Here is a 21,272-nt window from a genome sequence, read left to right as displayed (position 1 = left end):
TCTACCGAGCCAGCGCATCCTTCCTCAGATATGATGCCCAAAATTGTTCACAGTATTCCAAATGCGGCCTGACCAGTGTCTTTTGGTCTGACCAAACCCTCAGAATTAGATGGTACACAAAAAAGCTGGAGAAACTAACTCAGCGGGTGCAGCAGCATCTATGGAGCGAAGGAAATAGGCAACGTTTCGGGCCGAAACCCTTCTTCAGACTGATAGGGGGTGGGCGGGGAGAAGGAAGGAAAAAGGAGGAGGAGGAGCCCGAGGGCTGAGGGATGGGAGGAGACAGCCCGAGGGCTAAGGAAGGGGAGGATACAGCAAGTGCTAACAAAATTGGGAGAATTCAATGTTCATGCCCGCCGGATGCAGGCTCCCCAAGCGGAATATAAGGTGCTGTTCCGCCAATTCACGCCTCAGCATTAGATCCCTGCTTTTACTCCGGTTTCGAGGCAAGCACTATAACAATGAAATGGACAGGTACATGGACGCGGGCAGGTTGGACCAGTGTAGATGGGGCACCTCGGTCAGCATGGGCAAGTTGGGCCGAAGGGCCTGTCTCCACGCTGTATCACTCTCTGACTCTGGGAATGGAACCCTGGCATGACATGCAAAGTACTGGAGGAGCAGCCCCAGCTATGTCAGGCTGTGTGTGCGGACAGTGAAGAAGTGTGAGGAGGTGTCCCGACCCAAGCGTGACCAGTCCTTCTGCTGGTCCTTCACCCCCGCCGCACGCAACCCACCTGCCGACTCTTTGTCTCCATTTCTGACGTGCCTTTGGGTGGCAGCAGCGGCAGATCGTCCATCATCATTCTCTCGTACTCCTCCTCCAGACCTAGCCGGCTGGCCACTGGCTTCAGAGCCGGGTACAGGATCTCCAACCTGCAACGGATGATCAAGTCTTCAATTGCAGCGATCTTTTATCACGGTCTTCAGTTGCTCTTAGTCTTTATCATCAACAAATACTCTGGTGCCCACTGGTAACAATAGACAATAGGTGCAGGAGTAGGCCATTCGGCCCTTCGAGCCAGCACCGCCATTCAATGTGATCATGGCTGATCATCCACAATCAGTACCCCGTTCCTGCCCAATCCCCATATCCCCTGACTCCGCTGTCCAAACCCTTAACAAGCTTATATGTTTCAATGAGATTCCCTCTCATCCTTCTAAACTCCAGAGTGTACAAGCCCAGCTGCTCCATTCTCCCAGCATATGACAGTCCCGCCATCCCGGGAATTAACCTTGTAAACCTACCCTGCACACCCTCAATAACAAGAATGTCCTTCCATGAATGTTCCCGATGTTGCGGGAGTCCAGAACCAGGGGCCACAGTTTAAGAATAAGCCATTTAGAACAGAGACGAGGAACCACTTTTTCACGCAGAGAGTTGTGAGTCTGTGGAATTCTCTGCCTCAGAGGGCGGTTCTCTGGATACTTTCAAGAGAGAGCTAGATAGGGGTCTTAAAGATAGCGGAATCAGTGGATATGGGGAGAAGGCAGGAACGGGGTACTGATTGGGGGTGATCAGCCATGATCACATTGAATGGCGGTGCTGGTTCGAAGGGCCGAATGGCCTACTCCTGCAACTATTGTCTATTGTCTATAACTACATTACAATCTGCAGACTTTAATCTCACCTGTATACTTTGCAGAACTGTTTGTAGAGGGCAGCAGAGTTGACTTGTTCCACGCCGAGCTTCAGCTTGCCCCACTCCTCCTTAAATACCTCCAGCTGTTTCCACACGATCAGAAAGGATTTCAGCACCTTGTACATCCATATGGGGTCAGCTGCTTTTGAAGGGGACGTGATTTCGTTGGCTGGCGTCTGCGTTCCATCTATTTCTTCTTCAATGGCAGGGTCCTGGCGTAAACAACGGGGATTATAAGATCATAAGTGATAGGAGTAGAATTAGGCCTTCCGGCCCATCAAGTCTTCCCCGCCATTCAATCATGGCTGATCTATCTCGCCCTCCGAACCCCATTCTCCTGCCTTCTCCCCATAGGCCTCTGACACCCGTACTAATCAAAAAATCTATCTATGCCTTAAAAATATCCATTGACATGGCCACCACTGCCTTCTGTGGCAAAGAATCCCACAGTTTCACCACCCTCTGGCTAAAGATATTCCTCCTCATCTCCTTCCTAAAGGAACATCCTCTAATTCTGAGGCTCTCCTCTAGTCCTAGACTCTCCCACTAGTGGAAACATCCTCCCCACTTCCACTCGATCTAAGCCTTTCACTATTCTGTACGTTTCAATGAGGTCCCCCTCATTCTTCTAAACTCCAGCGAGTACAGGCCCAAATGCTGGAGATGCTGCCCTTTCCCGCTGAGTTACTCCAGCATTTTGTGTCTGTGTTGGATGATGTCGGATCCCAACTTTGTCATCCTGCTCGTTGTAACGCAGCGTCTGTTGAGTGTTTTTACCTCCTCCGTTTTGACTTCCAACATGTCCTCCGCGGCCCCGTCCTCCTCGGGAAACAGAGGCGCCTGACTCACGCTCTGCACCACATCTTCCATCAGCAGAGACACCCCAGCAAGCTCACCATTAGCCACGATCCGCTCACGGTCCTTCAGCCCGCTCAGACACATCTGGGTCGCAGAGAGAGGAGCAACACCAGCAGACAAGCCTTTAGTTTAGTTTAGAGATAATAATAATAATAATGGATGGGATTTATATAGCGCCTTTCTAATACTCAAGGCGCTTTACATCGCATTATTCATTCACTCCTCAGTCACACTCGGTGGTGGTAAGCTACTTCTGTAGCCACAGCTGCCCTGGGGCAGACTGACGGAAGCGTGGCTGCCAATCTGCGCCTACGGCCCCTCCGACCACCACCAATCACTCACACACATTCACACACATTCACACACAGGCAAAGGTGGGTGAAGTGTCTTGCCCAAGGACACAACGACAGTATGCACTCCAAGCGGGATTCGAACTGGCTACCTTCCGATTGCCAGCCGAACACTTAGCCCATTGTGCCATCTGTCGTCCCAATACAGCGTGATACAGCGTGGAAACAAGTCCTAGACCTCGCCGACCAGCGATCCCCGCGCACTAGCACTCTCCAACACACTAAGCAAGTAAGTTTCTTGGCAAAGTGTTCACATACAAGGAATTTGCCTTGGTGCTCCGCCCACAAGTAACAACATGACACACAGTGACAGTTACGAATGACTCAGACAAGATGCTAATTTCTGAGTATGAAAATGGCCATAACTTTTTTTAATACTGAAGATATGAAAGTGAATTAGGTGTCAAATTAAACTTCTTTTTATGCTTTATCTGATGGGATAAATTAAAGACTAGATTTTCAAAATCTCAAAATGTTGTAACATTGCTAGTTGCTGGCCTTGCCGAGGTAGCGTGAGGTTTCAAAGGTCTTTTATTGTCACATGAACCAACTAAGGTGGAGTAATATGTGAATTACCACACAGCCATACTAAAATAAAGCAACAAGACACACAACTACATACAAGTTAACATAAACATCCACCACAGCGGATTCCCCACATTCCCCACTGTGATGGAAGACAAAAAAGTCCAGTCTTCTTTCTATTTATTCTCCCGCAGTCGGGGCAGTCGAACCATCCGTCGGGGTGATCGAAGCTCCCGCGTCGGCGCAGTCGAAACTCCCGTGGCTTGGAGTTCCCGAAGTCGGCCTCCGTGATGCAAGTCCCCAAGCTCCCACGATCGGAGCTCCGAGGTCGATCCCTGGCAAAGGGATCGCGGGCTCCGCGGTGGTAAGTCCCGTAGGCTCCCCACGGTGGAGCTCTCAATAGGCCGGTCTCCTGCAAAGGCCGCCAACTCCTCGACGTCAGGCCGCAGTGCGGACGGAGATACGATACGGAAAAAAATCGCATCTCCATCGAGGTAAGAGATTAGGAAAAGTTTCCCCCAAACCCCCACCCCCTCACCACCCACCCCCCATAAAACAAGCTAAAGAACACTAAAAACATACATCTAACACACACTATTAAAACACAAATAAGGAAGGGACAGACAGACTGTTGGCGAGGCAGCCAGTTGGCGAGGTGCAAATTGAGTCAATGGAAGGGAGGATGGTTTGCACTTTTTTTTGTGTAAACCAACATCTGCAGTTCCTAGTATCCCCGAGTGATAGGTGGATACGGATGAGGGATGGAGGGGGATGGGGGTGGGGGGGGGTGGTATGATCGGCAGATTGCGGGGGACAAAAGCCAGAGTTGAAAAGGAGACAAAGGGATGTGAGAGGAGGAGAGGAGGAGTGAAAGTGGGGTGAAATGGAAAGCCAGAGGGAGGGGTAGTGAAGGGGCCAGGGGAGGGTGTGAGGCAGACAGAGGGACAGGACAATGGGAGGCCACAGGGGAAGGGAAAAGTGGGGGAGAAGGGAGGAGCGGTGTTACCTAAAGACGGCAGGATTCATGAGAGGAATAGATCGAGTAAACGCAGTCTTTTGCCCAGAATAGGGGAGTTGAGAACCAAAGGTTTAGGGTGAGGGGGTAAAAGATTTAACGAGAACTTGAGGGGTAACTTTATTTTACAGAAAGGGTGGTGGGTGTATGGAACGAGCGGCCAGAGGAGTTAGTTGAGGCTGGAGCTATCACAACGGTTAAGAAACATTTAGACCAGGGGTTGGCAACCTTGTTCTGCATAGGGGCCAGGACCCATGTTTGTGAGCTGATGGCAGGCCACATCTATTGTCACAGCTAATAAATGGAGGTAATAATAATACATACTAACTAAATTAGTAATTAGTAATAATACATACTAATAATACATAAATAGTAATAATACATACTAATAATACACAAATTAGTAATAATACGTACTAATAATATACAAATTAGTAATAATACGTACTAATAATACACAAATTAGTAATAATACATACTAATAATACACAAATTAGTAATAATACGTACTAATAATACACAAATTAGTAATAATATGTACTAATACACAAATTAGTAATAATACGTACTAATAATACACAAATTAGTAATAATACGTACTAATAATACACAAATTAGTAATAATACGTACTAATAATACACAAATTAGTAATAATATGTACTAATACACAAATTAGTAATAATACGTACTAATAATACACAAATTAGTAATAATACGTACTAATAATACACAAATTAGTAATAATACGTACTAATAATACACAAATTAGTAATAATATGTACTAATACACAAATTAGTAATAATACGTACTAATAATACACAAATTAGTAATAATACGTATTAATAATACACAAATTAGTAATAATACGTACTAATAATACACAAATTAGTAATAATACGTACTAATAATACACAAATTAGTAATAATACGTACTAATAATACACAAATTAGTAATAATATGTACTAATACACAAATTAGTAATAATACGTACTAATAATACACAAATTAGTAATAATACGTACTAATAATACACAAATTAGTAATAATACGTATTAATAATACACAAATTAGTAATAATACGTATTAATAATACACAAATTAGTAATAATACGTACTAATAATACACAAATTAGTAATAATACGTATTAATAATACACAAATTAGTAATAATACGTACTAATAATACACAAATTAGTAATAATACGTATTAATAATACACAAATTAGTAATAATACGTACTGATAATACACAAATTAGTAATAATACGTACTAATAATACACAAATTAGTAATAATACGTACTAATAATATATAGTACTAACTAGTGTGACACTTGCTGTTGTTTTTCGCATTTGTTTTCACGTGGTTTTTCAATTAGTTTTCTGCAGTTCCCAAGTCGCCTGCGAGTCCCTGGGACTGGCTGCAGTTCCCAGATCCCTCGTGTTCCCGGGACTGGCTGCAGTTCCCAGATCCCTCGAGTTCCCGGGACTGGCTGCAGTTCCCAGATCCCTCGAGTTCCCGGTAACTGGCTGCAGTTCCCAGATCCCTCGAGTTCCCGGGACTGGCTGCAGTTCCCAGATCCCTCGAGTTCCCGGGACTGGCTGCAGCTCCCAGATCCCTCGAGTTCCCGGGACTGGCTGCAGTTCCCAGGTCTTGAAAACTAATTGAAAAAAAATCCGCCTGTGGACCGGATGATTTCGGGTTACGGGCCGGATTCGGCCCGTGGGCCGCAGGTTGTCGACCCCTGATTTAGTTACGTGGATAGGACAGGTTTAGAGGGAAATGGGCCAAACGCAGGCAGGTGGGACTAGTGTAGATGGGACATGTTGGTGGGTGTGGGCTAGTTGGGATGAAGGGCCTGTTTCCACACTGTGTGACTATGACTCTACAATTGGAGAATGGGGGGAACAATGAACAATGGCGAGGTACAATGTATGAGCAGGAAGCACCAACTAAGGTGCACTGTGTTGAAGAGGAGATGACCCCACCTGTACACTGTACTCGATGCTCTGCAGGTTACTGATCATTCCTGGTACAGGCCCTTCCCTCGCTAGGAATGATCGCCAGGGAAACAGCACGAGAGCCTGGAACAGAAAATACCTTGGGATCAAGAACTGTAGACACAATAGACAATAGGTGCAGGAGTAGGCCATTCGGCCCTTCAAGCCAGCACCGCCATTCAATGTGATCATGGCTGATCATCCCCAATCAGTACCCCGTTCCTGCTTTCTCCCCATATCCCCTGACTCCGTTAGCCCTACGAGCTATATCTAGGGCTACAGATATGCAGCAAGTTTAGATTATTATTGTCACATGTACAGTGAAAAGCTTCATAAATTCACAAGTCGTAGCAGCAGAATTAGGCCATTCGGCCCATCAAGTCTATTCTGCCGTTCAATCATGGCTGATCCATGTCTTCCTCTCAACCCCATTCACCTGCCTTCTCTCCATAACCCCTGACACTTGTACTAATCGAGAATCTATCTATCTCTGCCTTACAAATATCCATTGACTTGGCCTCCACAGCCTTCTGCGGCATCGAATTCCACAGATTCACCACCCTGTGGCTAAAGAAATTCCTACTCGCCTCCTTCCTAAATGAACATCCTTTAATTCTGAGGCTCCGGCCTCTAGTCCTAGACTCTCCCACTGGTGGAAACGCCCTCTCCACATCCACTCTATCCAGGCCTTTCACTATTCGGTACAGCTTTTAATGCTATCCAGTCAAGTTAGGTAATGCTATTCATAAATAAAAGTCCACAGAACACAATCAGTGAGGATAGGTGGCAAAATCCCTTCAGTTATAACTCCCCACACTGGTACCAAAGCAATTAGGGCAGGTACATGGATAGGATGGTTTAGAGGGGTATGGGGCAAACGCAGGCAGGTGGGACTAGCTTATCGGCCTGTCCCACTTACCCGACCTTTTCGGTGACATAGGTTGTTGCAGGTCGCCGAAATGTTCAACATGTTGAAAATTCAGTGGCGACCAGAAAGACGCTACGACTCTTTGGGCGACTGAGGAGACGACTCACGACCGTACAGGCGACACACTGGCGACAAAGAGTCGTACCTTGTTCTGGTCGCCGCTGGATGTTCAACCTGTCGGAAAAGTTGCGTAAGTGTGACAGGCCCATTAGACTTTAAACTTTACTTTCAAGATAGAGTGTGGAAACTGGCCCTTCGGCCCAACGAGTCTGGACCAACCAGTGATCACCCCGTACATCAGCACTATCCTACACACTAGGGACAATTTCACGATATACAGAAGCCAATTAACCTACAAACCTGCACGTCTTTGGAGTGTGGGAGGAAACCAGAGCACCTGGAGAAAACCCACGCAGGCCACGGGGAGAAGGTACAAACGCCGTACAGACAGCGCCCGTAGTCCGTATTGAACCCGGGTCTCTGGCGCTGTGAGGCAGCAGCTCTACCCGCTGCACCTTGGAAGGAGTAGGAGGGGGACCCACAGCCCCATTTATATCAATTCCTGGGCGTGCACATCTCTGAAGATCTTTCTTGGTCCGAGAACACTAACGCAATTATCAAAAAAGCTCATCAGCGCCTCTACTTCCTGAGAAGATTACGGAGAGTTGGTTTGTCAAGGAGGACTCTCTCTAACTTCTACAGGTGCACAGTAGAGAGCATGCTGACCAGTTGCATCGTGGCTTGGTTCGGCAATTTGAGCGCCCTGGAGAGGAAAAGACTACAAAAAGTAGTAAACACTGCCCAGCCCATCATCGGCTCTGACCTCCCTTCCATCGAGGAAATTTATCGCAGTCGCTGCCTCAAAAAGGCTGGCAGTATCATCAAAGACCCACACCATCCTGGCCACACACTCATCTCCCTGCTACCTTCAGGTAGAAGGTACAGGAGCCTGAAGACTGCAACAACCAGGTTCAGGAATAGCTACTTCCCCTCAGCCATCAGGCTATTAAACCTGGCTCGGACAAAACTCTGATTATTAGCAACCACTTTCTGTTATTTGCACTTTATCAGTTTATTTATTCATGTGTGTATATATTTATATCATGGTATATGGACACATTTATCTGTTTTGTAGTAAATGCCTACTATGTTCTGTGTGCTGAAGCAAAGCAAGAATTTCATTGTCCTATACAGGGACACATGACAATAAACTCACTTGAACACTTGAACTTGAACCCGCCTTGGTTGGGCCAGCATGGTACACTGACCTTGTGACTCCAGGCATCCAATGGCTGAGGCAGGGGAAGTAAGGAGGAGTAGAGGCTGCTGGTCACAGAGCTACTCATGGAGGGCAGTGCTCCATACATCCCATCCGTCACAGCCTGGAATGCAGCCACACTGCCAGCGGAGAGGAAGACCTCCCTGTCGAGAGACGGGCAGAGAGAGGATTCACCGCATACCTGCACATATAGTACAAAAATCACGGACCAGGCTCGCCCCTGGCCTGAACGCTCCCTCTTATCCCCTCTCCCATCGGGCAAGAGGTACAGATGTGTGAAAACGCACACCTCCAGATTCAGGGACAGTTTCTTGCCAGATGTTATCAGGCAACTGAAGTAAGTAAGTAAGTAAGTTTATTGGCCAAGTATTCACATACAAGGAATTTGCCTTGGCGCTCCGCCCACAAGTAACAACATGACATACAGTGACAGTTACGAATGACTCAGAAAACACTAAACATTAATAATAATAAAACATTAATGATAAAACACCATTGATCAAGCATGTGAACCAAAAAAAAAACAACCAGAGATCGGCCCTGACCACCCATCCACCTCATTGGAGACCATCGGACCATCTTTGATTGTTTCGCTCAGTTTAGTTCAGAGATGCAGCGTGGAAACAGGCCCTTCGGCCCACCGAGTCTGCGCCGACCAGCGATCCCCGCACACTTGCACTATCCTACACACACTAGGGACAATTTACAATTATATCAAGCCAATTAACCTACAAACCTGCACGTCTTTGGAGTGTGGGAGGAAACCGGAGCACCCGGAGAAAACCCACGCAGGTCACGGGGAGAACGTGCAAACTCCGTACAGACAGCACCCGTAGTCAGGATTGAATCCGGGTCTCTGGCGCTGTGAGGCAGCAACTCTACCACTGTACCACTGTACTGCCCATATTAGACTATACAGGACTTTATCTTGCAATAAACGTTATGCCCTTTATCCTATATCTATAGATGACCTAATTGTAATCATGTATAGTCTTTCCGCTGACTGGATAGCACGCAACAAAAGCTTTTCACTGTACCTCGGTACACGTGACAATAAACTAGACTCAATAACATTGGCGCAGCGGTAGAGTTACTGCCTCACAGCGCCAGAGTCTCGGGTTTGATCCTGATTACACGTGCTGCCTGTATGGAGTTTGTACCTTCTGGCCACACACTCATCTCTCCGCTGCCATCAGGTCGAAGGTACAGGAGCCTGAAATCTGCAACATCCAGGTTCAGGAACAGCTTCTTCCCCACAGCCATACAAACATAGAAACAAAGAAAATAGGTGCAGGAGGAGGGTATTCGGCCCTTCGAGCTAGCATGATCATTGTGATCATGGCTGATCGTCCCCTATAAATGTGAGGTTATCCATTTTGGTGGCAAAAACAGGAAAGCAGACTATTATCTAAATGGTGGCCGACTAGGAAAAGGGGAGATGCAGCGAGACCTGGGTGTCATGGTACACCAGTCATTGAAAGTAGGCATGCAGGTGCAGCAGGCAGTGAAGAAAGCGAATGGTATGTTAGCTTTCATAGCAAAAGATTTGAGTATAGGAGCAGGGACGTTCTACTGCAGTTGTACAGGGTCTTGGTGAGACCTCACCTGGAGTATTGCGTACAGTTTTGGTCTCCAAATCTGAGGAAGGACATTATTGCCATAGAGGGAGTGCAGAGAAGGTTCACCAGACTGATTCCTGGGATGTCAGGACTGTCTTATGAAGAAAGACTGGATAGACTTGGTTTATACTCTCTAGAATTTAGGAGATTGAGAGGGGATCTTATAGAAACTTATAAAATTCTTAAGGGGTTGGACAGGCTAGATGCAGGAAGATTGCTCCCGATGTTGGGGAAGTCCAGGACAAGGGGTCACAGCTTAAGGATAAGGGGGAAATCCTTTAAAACCGAGATGAGAAGAACCTTTTTCACACAGAGAGTGGTGAATCTCTGGAACTCTCTGCCACAGAGAGTAGTCGAGGCCAGTTCATTGGCTATATTTAAGAGGGAGTTAGATGTGGCCCTTGTGGCTAAGGGGATCAGAGGGTATGGAGAGAAGGCAGGTACGGGATACTGAGTTGGATGATCAGCCATGATCATATTGAATGGTGGTGCAGGCACGAAGGGCCGAATGGCCTACTCCTGCACCTAATTTCTATGTTTCTATGTTTCTAATAACCCGTGCCTGCCTTCTCCCCATATCCCTTGACTCCACCAGCCCCTAGAGCTCTATCTAACTCTCTCTTAAATCCATCCAGTGACTTGGCCTCCACTGCCCTCTGAGGCAGGGAATTCCATAAATTCACAACTCTCTGGGTGAAAAAGGTTTTTCTCACCTCAGTCTTAAATGACCTCCCCTTTATTCTAAAGCCCCTGTCCCACTTAGGAAACCTGAACGGAAACCTCTGGAGACTTTGCGCCCCACCCAAGGTTCCCGTGCGGTTCCCGGAGGTTTTTGTCAGTCTCCCTACCAGCCTCCACTACCTGCAACCTCCGGCAACCACCTGCAACCTCCGGGAACCGCACCTATCTTGACTTGACCTTTTCCCCGTGACCTGCGTGGGTTTTCCCCGGGTGCTCCGGTTTCCTCCCACACTCCGAAGATGTACAGGTTTGGAGTTTAATTGGCTTTGGTAAAATTGTCCCTAGTGTGTAGGATAGTGCAAGTGTACGGGATGATCCCTGGTCAGTGCGGACTCGTTGGAATGACAGGTTCTTGATTAGTACGGGTGTCAGGGGTTATGGGGAGAAGGCTGAAGAACGGGGTTGAGAGGAAGAGATAGATCAGCCATGATTAGTGGTGACTAGCAGGGGTTAGCTCCGTTGCTTCCCACGGTATATCTTCATGTCCAGGATAATAGAACGGATGGCTTTGTGGCCACGTTTAGATAGATAGATAGATAGATAGATAGATAGATAAGATAGATAAATACTTTATTAATCCCCTTATTCAGGGGAAATTCTTATGTCGTAATACGAAGATTAGTGGAGGGTCAGGTAGAGTTGAGGAAGCAGGGACTCCACAGAAAGGGTCTGAGTTCAGTTCACGTTTTTCTCACAGAGAGTGGTGAGTCTGTGGAATTCTCTGCCTCAGAGGGCGGTGGAGGCCGGTTCTCTGGATGCTTTCAAGAGAGAGCTAGATAGAGCTCTTAAAAATAGCGGAGTCAGGGGATATGGGGAGAAGGCAGGAATGGGGTACTGATTGGGGATGAACAGCCATGAATGGCGGTGCTGGCTCGAAGGACCGAATGGCCTACTCCTGCACCTATTGTCTATTGTCTACCGAGGTACAGTGAAAAGCTTTTGTTGCGTGCTAACCAGTCAGCGGAAAGACAATACATGATTACAATCGAGCCGTCTACAGTGTACAGATACAAGACAAAAGGAATAAATGCTGCTGTCGGAGTAGATATTTAAAAGAGAGGAGTGATTGTGATGCCTGATTACAGATATATTTCTGTGACCAGCATGCAAAGAGTTGCCTGGTTACGGACGCCATCTTGGATCACTTGGACAGGTTGGAAGTCAGAGGTCATGGGGAGAAGGCAGGAGAATGGGGATAGGAGGGAGAGATAGATCAGCCATGATTGAATGGCGGAGTAGACTCGATGGGCCGAATGGCCTAATTCTGGTCCTGGAACATGAACGTTTGTGTGTTTCATAGCAGAACATCCCAGACAATAAAGACAATGAAGCCGTTACCTGATTAAGTGGCGAACCGCAGCGTCAAACTGCAGGAACATGACCTCCCTCCTGAGAGACAGAAACGTGGCGACTGCCGCCGGGTCTCGGGGATTACGCAGCTTGTCCATCTGACTCTGGATCTCCTGCAGCTCCGAGCCTGCCCCGGTGGCGTGTCGGTGCAACAAACAGAGAGACAAGGTGTGAGAACCAGCATATCTGGCGAGCCGTGCGCTGCGGATATGTCCCGTGGTCAGGAGCTGGCCCAGCTCGTTCTCCCCGTGACCTCTCCGGGTGCTCCGCTTTCAATAGACAATAGAAATCTCAGGAATTAACCTTGTAAACCTACGCTGCACTCCCTCAATAGCAAGAATGTTGACAGTTTCCTCCCAGCTGGTATCAGGCAACTGAACTTGGCCTCCACGGCCGTCTGTGGCAATTAATTCCACAGATTCACCACCCTCTGACTAAAGAAATTGCTCCTCATCTCCTTCCTAAAGGTACGTCCTTTAATTCTGAGGCTATGACCTCTAGTCCTAGACTCTCCCACTAGTGCAAACATCCTCTCCGCATCCATTTTGTCCATGCTTTTCACAATTCGGTAAGTTTCAATGAGGTCCCGCCTCATCCGACCACAACTAGAGAGTGGCGCTGAAGGTCATAAGGTCCATAAAGTCATGTGATAGGAGCAGAATCAGACCATTCGGCCCATCGTCTACTCGGCCATTCAATCATGGCTGATCTATCTCTCCCTCGCAACCCCATTCTCCTGCCTTCTCCCCATAACCCCTGACACCCGCACTAATCACTGAACTACTATGTACCTCATTGAGGAAGGACATTCTTGCTATTGAGGGAGTGCAGCGTAGGTTTACAAGGTTAATTCCCGGGATGGTGGTACTTTCATATGTTGATAGAATGGAACGGTTGGGCTTGTATACTCTGGAGTTTAGAAGGATGAGAGGGAATCTTATTGAAACATATAAGGGTTTGGACACGCTAGAGGCAGGAAACATGTTCCCGATGTTGGGGGAGCCCAGAACCAGGGGCCACAGTTTAAGAATAAGGGGTAAGCCATTTAGAACGGAGACGAGGAAACACTTTTTCTCTCAGAGAGTGGTGAGACTGTGGAATTCTCTGCCTCAGAGGGCGGTGGAGGCAGGTTCTCTGGATACTTTCAAGAGAGAGCTAGATAGGGCTCTTAAAGATAGTGGAGTCAGGGGATATGGGGAGAAGGCAGGAACGGGGTACTGATTGGGGATGATCAGCCATGATCACATTGAATGGCGGTGCTGGCTCGAAGGGCCGAATGGCCTACTCCTGCACCTATTGTCTATTGAATCTGGAGGTGTGACTTTTCACACGTTGTCACCTCTTGCCCCAGGGGAGAGGGGAGAGGGGAGAGGGGGGAGGGGAGAGGGGGGAGGGGGAGAGGGGGAGGGAGAGAGGAGAGAGGGAGAGGGGAGAGGGGGAAGGGGTGAGCGGGGAGAGGGGAGAGGGGTGAGGGGAGACTTACCGATGCCTTCCAGTCCTCCCCAGTCGGCTGCCAGAGGCAGCATCTTCCGGGAGTCACCAGTAGGGGAGCCGCCGAGCTGTGCAAAGCAGCAGAGGTAGGAGACGATGTCGTGAAGAGCAGCGGCGATCTCCAGGGTCAGGGTCAACGCAGAGCGACACGCCTTCAGGGCAGCGGGTGGGAGCAACAGGGAGAAGGCATCAGGTTCTCCAACCCCACAAACACAAACCATCCCAATCCCCACCGCACAAAGATTGGCCGAACATCGCAGCGCAAAGCTTAGATTAGTTTAGCGACACAGCATGGGGTGAAGGGTCAAGTGTGTTTCATTGCCGCACGCCCCGAAACAGAACAATTATATTCTTAAGGGCCTGTCCCACTGAGGCGACTCTTTAGGCGAGTGCCGGAGACTCTGCGCTCGCCACATGTTCGCTGGTGGTCTCTGGTGAGTCTCCTTCATGGTCACGAGGAGTTCCCGCATTCTGGGAACTAGTCGCCGCCTCAGTACATGTTGAAAAATTTTCTGCGACCAAAAATTGGGTGCCATGGAGAAAATCGATAATCCTGTAGTCGTAGGCGCAGTTGTAGTGGTGTCGCAATGTAGTTGTAGGTAGTTGTAGGTAGTTTTAGTTAAATCCCCTTTGCTGACCGGGCATTTTCATTGGCTCATTGGGGGACAAAAAACATAAGCACGAGTTTTCAGAACCAAGGAAAACCGACCGGTAATGTTAAATGCCGCTAAACAGGCCCCCTCACTGCCCATCTTCAAATCCTCCCTAAAAACACATTTTTATTCTTTGGCTTTCGACACTGGCTGAGGCATTGCTCCTGTTTTTAGTGTTTTTAATGTCTTTTAATTTTTAGTGCGTTTTTTATAGTCCTTCGTTTTACAGTTTTTAATGATTTTTAATTGTTTGTAATAGCTTTTTGTTCATGAGTTCTCATGTACAGCACTTTGTGGCAACTGCAGTTGTTTAAAGTGCTTTATAAATAAAGTTATTATTATTATTATTATAAACATCACTGCTGTGTATCTCTGGCTTCTTAAAAGTTGTCTCCACTCCTTCTCACTCCTTCTCCCCTCTCTCCCCCCTCTTTATAAGGACTTACCGTACCGTAGCCACCTTAATTACAGCGCCAACCTTCCTGTTCATCGCGGTGTGTGTCTGTATCACCTTGGCTTTGCACCGTGTGTATTTCAGACAGCGCTCCCCGATTTACATGGCACAGATGGGTGTGGTGTGGCTGGTGTAGTGTGTGTGTGGTGTGTGTGTGTGTAGTTGTGGTATGTGTGGGTTGAGAGTCGAGTGCTGTGTGTGAGAATGAGTGTGTGTGTGTAGGTGTGTGTATGTGGTTGTGTGTGTGTGTGTGTGTGTGTGTGTGATGAGTTTGTGTGTGTGTGTCGGGTGGGGTGTGTGTGTGGGTGGGGGATTGTGTGTGGTCGTGTTGTGTGTGGTGTGTACGTGAGAGTAGAGTGTGGGGTGTGTGTGTGTGTGTGGGGCGTGTGTGTGTGTGTGTGTGGTGTGTGTGTGTTGTGGGGTGTGGTGGTGTGAGAGTGACGCTGTGTGGGGTGAGTGCCTGTGTGTGTGTGGGTGGTGTGTGTGTGTGTGTGAGTTGTGTGTGTGTTTGTGTGTGTGTCGTGGGGTGTGTGTGTGTGTGTGCGTGTGTGTGTGTGAGTGTGTGTGTGTGTGAGTGTGTGTGTGTGTGTGTGTGTGTGTGTGTAAGTGTGTGAGTGTGTGTGAGTGTGTGTGTGTGGTGTGTGAGTGTGTGTGTGTGTGTGTGTGTGTGTGTGAGTGTGTGTGTGTGTGGGGTGTGTGTGTGTGTGTGGTGTGTGTGTGTGTGGGGTGTGTGTGTGTGTGCGTGTGTGTGTGTGTAAGTGTGTGTGTGTGTGTGTGTGTGTGAGTGTGTGTGAGTGTGTGTGTGTGTGTGTGTGTGTGTGTGTGTGTGTGTGTGCGTGCGTGCGTGCGTGCGTGCGTGCGTGCGTGCGTGCGTGCGTGTGTGTGTGTGTTCCACTCCGACAGTCATCGTTCCAGTTCCCGTTTTTCCAGGCGACTGCCATTATGGGCCTGTCCCACTTAGGTGTTTTTTAGGCAACTACAGGCGCAAAAAGTCCTAGCATCTTTCCGGTTGCTGCTAAATTTTCAACATGTCCGACAGTGGATTTGGCGCCAATGAGCATAGCTTGACTTCTCCTGACGTAGGTGCTGCCATGACAGTCGCCGGCAGTTGCCTAAACAACATCCCCAAGTGGGACAGGCCCATGATTTGCAAAAGGACAATAGATGTGTGGACATAGCACCCTGTAAAATACCATAAACAACAACGATTGGAGGAATATGGGCCAAATGCGGGCAGGTGGGACTAGTGTAGATGGGACATGTTGGCCGGGGTGGGCGAGTTGGGCCGAAGGGCCAGTTTCCATACTATATCACTATGACTCTAGGTACAGGATAAGCATTCTAAATAGAGAATCTAAATCAAGTTCGTCACTGGGAACAAAGAGAAGAGCGGAAAAGATGGAGATTTAAAACAATAGTTCAATGGTTCATTAACTGCCACGTGAAACACACCGACTGCATAATATTATATCTATTCAACACAAGGAGATATATATATGTGTTTGTGTGTGCGCATATATATATATATATATTTTATGTTATAAAACATCTACTGCCTAATACTATACGTATATATTATACATATTTTAAACACACACACACACACACACACACACACACACACACACACACACACACACACACACACACACACACACACACACACACACACACACACACACACATCTCATTGTGTTAAAACTGGCAGTCACGGTGGCGCAGCAGTAGAGTTACTGCCTTACAGCACTTGCAGCACCGGAGACCCAGGTTCGATCCCCACTATGGGTGCTGTCTGTACGGAGTTTGTACGTTCTCCCCGTGACCTGCGTGGGGTTTCTCCAGGATCTTAAGTTTCATCCCTCACTCCAAAGACGTACAGGTTTGTAGGTTAAATGGCTTGGTGTTATATTGTCCCCAGTGTGTGTAGGATAGGGTTAATGTGCGGGGATCGCTGGTCAGTGTGGACTTGCTGGGATGAAGGGCCTATTTCCATGCTGTATCTCTAAACTAAACTAAATATATATATATATATATAGGTAGACATAAATGCTGGAGAAACTCAGCGGGTGCAGCAGCATCTATGGAGCGAAGGAAATAGGCAACGTCTCGTCCCGAAACGTTGCCTATTTCCTTCGCTCCATAGATGCTGCTGCACCTGCTGAGTTTCTCCAGCATTTTTGTCTACCTTCGATTTTCCAGCATCTGCAGTTCCTTCTTAAATATATATATATATATCTGATGTTAAATCTGTGCGGCGCGGTGGCACAGAGGCAGAGTCGCTGCCTTACAGCGTTTAAATAATATACACTTCTGCTCTTTGTCAAAAATGCATCACAATTCAAACAAGTTTGGTAAAGATTTGCAGGATAAAAAAAAACCTAAGGCCAACCTTTTCCTGCAGGGTTTTAAACATAATCAGTACTTCAGAATGATGAGGAATGTACCAGAGATTCAGAAATGTTTCCCCGTCTGGTGACAATAAGTTGCGTGGTCGTTGAAGAAGTTTCCTGAATTAAAAGTGAACACTTGTTAATGCTGGAGTATTGATCCGTTGTAACTTAGTGTTGGTATTTATAACACAACCTCAGTCCACAAACAATGTTGGGCTCAGGTTTACGTTTGTTATCGTTACCTGTACTGAGGTACAGTGTAAAGCAGGGGTTGACAACATACGGCCCCAGGGCCGAATGCGGCCCATGATCCGAAATCATCCGGCCCGCAGGCGGATTATTTTCCCCCCGTAATCACCGGGCACGTCGAGCCCCCCCACCACTGAGCGCGACCAAGTTCGGGCAGGCTGGAAAGGGTTCAGAGAAGATTTACCTGGATGTTGCGGGACTCGTTTGACTACAGGAAGAGCAAGCTAGGATTATATTCGCTGGAGCGCAGGAGAATGAGGGGGGTGATCTTATAGACGCGTAAGATCCTTTTGCCCAGAGTGTTGGGGAATTGAGAACCAGGGCACATAGGTTTAAGGTGAGGGGGAGGGGGGGGGGGGGATATTTAATAGGGACCCGAGGGGTAACTTTTCCACACAAAGGGTGGTTGGTGTATGGAACGAGCTGCCTGAGGAGGTAGTTGAGGCAGGGACTATCCCAACGTTTAAGAAACATTCAGACAGGTACATGGATGGGACAGGTTTAGAGGGAAGACTCAAAATGCTGGAGTAACTCAGCGGGACGGGCAGCATCTCTGGAGGGAAAGAATGGGTGATGTTTCGGGTCGAGACCCTTGGGTTTAGAGGGATATGGGCCAAACGCAGGCAGGTGGGACTAATGTCGATGGGACATGTTGGTCGGCGTGGGCAAGTTGGGCCGAAGCGATGTTTCCACGCTGTGTGACTGTGAGAATAACACGAGAACAAATGGAAGTGGTGATAGATTTGTAGTTTTAGCTTAGATTAATTTATTGCCAGGTATACCATGATACAGTGAAAAGCTATTTCATTGCCTGCTATCCAGTACAATCAAGATTAGTTTAGTTGAGAGATACATTCGGCCCACCGAGTTCTCGCCGACCAGCGATCGCTCCATACACTAACGCTATCCTACACACACTAGGGATCATTTACAATTCATACCAAAGCCAATTAACCTACAAACCTACACGTCTTTGGAGTGGGGGGGGAAACCAGAGCACCAGGAGAAAACCCACACGGTCACGGGGAGAAGGTACAAACTCCATACAGACAGCACCCAGACTCAGGATTGATCCCGGGATCTCTGGCACTCTGAGGTAGCGACTCTAACCTGAGCCCCGTTTAAGACGTCTAAAAGAGTTGGGTGATTTATCGGATGGTATTAGATCCTTCTCAGGAAGAGTTTATGTTCATGTCACAGGAGGAGAATTAGGCCATTCGGCCCATGGAGTCTACTCCGCCATTCAATCATGGCTGATCTATCTTTCCCTCTCAACCCCATTCTCCTGCCTTCTCCCCATAACCTCCCCTGACACCCGCACTAATCAAGAGCAGGGCGGCTGCACGGTGGCGCAGTGGTAGAGTTGCTGCCTCACAGCGCCAGAGACCCGAGTTTGATCCCGACTACGGGCGCTGTCTGTACGGAGTTTGTACGTTCTCCCCGTGACCTGCGTGGATTTTCTCCGGGATCTTCGGTTTCCTCCCACACACCAAAGACGTGTAGGTTTGTCAGTTAATTGGTTTTGCTATCAATGTAAAATTGTCCTGAGCGTGTGTAGGATAGCGTTAGTGTGCGGGGATCGCTGGTCGATGCGGACACAGTGGGAGGAAGGGCCTGCTTCCGTGCTGTAACTCTAAACTGAACTAAGCTAAATGCACGCAAAGAGTGGCCGTACTAGACATAGACATAGAAAATAGCTGCACGAGGAGGCCATTCGGCCCTTCGAGCCAGCACCGTCATTCATTGTGATCATGGCTGATCGTCCCCTATCAATAACCCGTGCCTGCCTTCTCCCCGTATCCCTTGACTCCACTAGCCCCTAGAGCTCTATCTAACTCTCTCTTAAATCCATCCAGTGACTTGGCCTCCACTGCCCTCTGTGGCAGGGAATTCCACAAATTCACAACTCTCTGGGTGAAAAGGTTTTTTCTCACCTCAGTCTTAAATGACCTCCCCTTTATTCTAAGACTGTGTGGCCCCTGGTTCTGGACTCGCCCCACATTGGGAACATTTTTCCTGCATCTAGCTTGTCCAGTCCTTTAATAATTTTATATGTTTCTATAAGACCCCCCCCTCATCCTTCTAAACTCCAGTGAATACAAGCCTAGTCTTTTCAATCTTTGGCAATACTCTGGCACCAAAGGCCGCGGACCTTTGATGGGCGACTAACCTGGGATTGGATATCAGACCCAACTCAGAGTCTCGTTCCCCTTTCTTCTCTTGAGGTTGGCCCAACACAAAATAGGTTTTGCGGACGGTGGGAAAGTCCTGCAGTAAACCCAGCAGACTGTTGTAGTAGGCGATGATCTGCCCGCGTAACGAACATTGTGACATTCGCTCATTGACTCTGCAACAAGAAAATCAAAGCAACATCCGTTTGGTCTATGCCCAAGACCTTTATATACCTCAAAAATCCATCCAAAGCAACATCCGTTTGGTCCAGTGTAGAAAGTAGCTTCAGATGCTGCTTTACACCAAGGACTTTAAGACTTTTGCCTTCCATCACAGTGAGGAGGTGCCTGGTAGACTGACTGTGGTGGATGTTAAACTGTGTTGTGTGTGTGTTTTGTTATTTTAGTCTATGTTATGACTGCAAGGTTCACAATTTCGTTCAGACTGAAAAGTCTGAATGACAATAAAGGATACTTTGACTTTACTTTGAAGATATGTAGACTCAACGTGCCGGAGTAACTCAGCGGGTCAGGCAGCATCTGTGGAGAACATGGATAGGTGACGTTTCGCAGAGTGCTGGAGTAACTCAGCGGGTCAGGCAGCATCTGTGGAGAACATGGATAGGTGACGTTTCACTGAGTGCTGGAGTAACTCAGTGGGTCAGGCAGCATCTGTGGAGAACATGGATAGGTGACGTTTCACAGAGTGCTGGAGTAACTCAGCGGGTCAGGCAGCATCTGTGGAGAACATGGATAGGTACGTTTCACAGAGTGCTGGAGTAACTCAGCGGGTCAGGCAGCATCTGTGGAGAACATGGATAGGTGACGTTTCAGAGTGCTGGAGTAACTCAGCGGGTCAGGCAGCATCTGTGGAGAACATGGATAGGTAACGTTTCACAGAGTGCTGGAGTAACTCAGCGGGTCAGGCAGCATCTGTGGAGAACATGGATAGGTGACGTTTCACAGAGTGCTGGAGTAACTCAGTGGGTCAGGCAGCATCTGTGGAGAACATGGATAGGTGACGTTTCGCAGAGTGCTGGAGTGGTGGTGAGTAGTCGCCCAAAGGACAATATTCGTACCTTTTTCTGGTCGCCGCTGGATTTTCAACATGTTGAAAATTTTCGGCGACCTGCTGGGACTATGACGGGTGCCGGCAATCGCCGTGAAAAAATTGCGTAAGTGGGACAGGCCCTTTTTCTGAAAGAATCCAAAGTTATGGTGGAAGGACAATATTCGGGCTGGAGGTCTGTGACCAGTGGAGAGTTCTGCAGAAGGTAGACAAAAATGCTGGAGAAACTCAGCTGGTGCGGCAGCATCTATGAAGCGAAGAAAATAGGCAACGTTTCGGGCCGAAACCCTTCTTCAGACTGATGTTGGGGGGGGTGGGGGGGGTTATGGGGGGGAGGAGAAAGGAAGAAAGGAAGAGGAGGAGCCAGAGGGCTGAGGGAGAGCTGAGAAGGGGAGGAGACAGCAAGGGCTACCGGAAATTGGAGAAGTCAACGTTCATGCCACTAGGGTGCAGACTGCTCAAGCGGAATATGAGGTGCTGCTCCT

General features: G+C 48.0%; 1 protein-coding gene across 1 annotated transcript in view; it reads right to left on the bottom strand.

The window, feature by feature from the left end:
- Positions 1–14,022, bottom strand: part of LOC116973790 (coiled-coil domain-containing protein 162-like) — a 64,316-nt gene extending 50,294 nt beyond the window's left edge. The window contains exons 1-7 of the mRNA XM_033022096.1: positions 13,794–14,022; positions 12,299–12,437; positions 8,590–8,743; positions 6,382–6,477; positions 2,421–2,585; positions 1,632–1,855; positions 738–876 (exon numbers count right to left, since the gene is read on the bottom strand). Coding sequence (XP_032877987.1) covers positions 738–876; positions 1,632–1,855; positions 2,421–2,585; positions 6,382–6,477; positions 8,590–8,743; positions 12,299–12,437; positions 13,794–14,022 — 1,146 coding nt within the window. The remainder of the gene's footprint in view (positions 1–737; positions 877–1,631; positions 1,856–2,420; positions 2,586–6,381; positions 6,478–8,589; positions 8,744–12,298; positions 12,438–13,793) is intronic.
- Positions 14,023–21,272: the final 7,250 nt, after the last annotated feature.

This window comes from Amblyraja radiata, chromosome 5, assembly GCF_010909765.2.
Source record: "Amblyraja radiata isolate CabotCenter1 chromosome 5, sAmbRad1.1.pri, whole genome shotgun sequence".
NCBI lineage: Eukaryota > Metazoa > Chordata > Chondrichthyes > Rajiformes > Rajidae > Amblyraja > Amblyraja radiata.
Note: the sequence above shows the minus strand (reverse complement) of the source record. Positions and strands in the feature narration are given on the sequence as shown.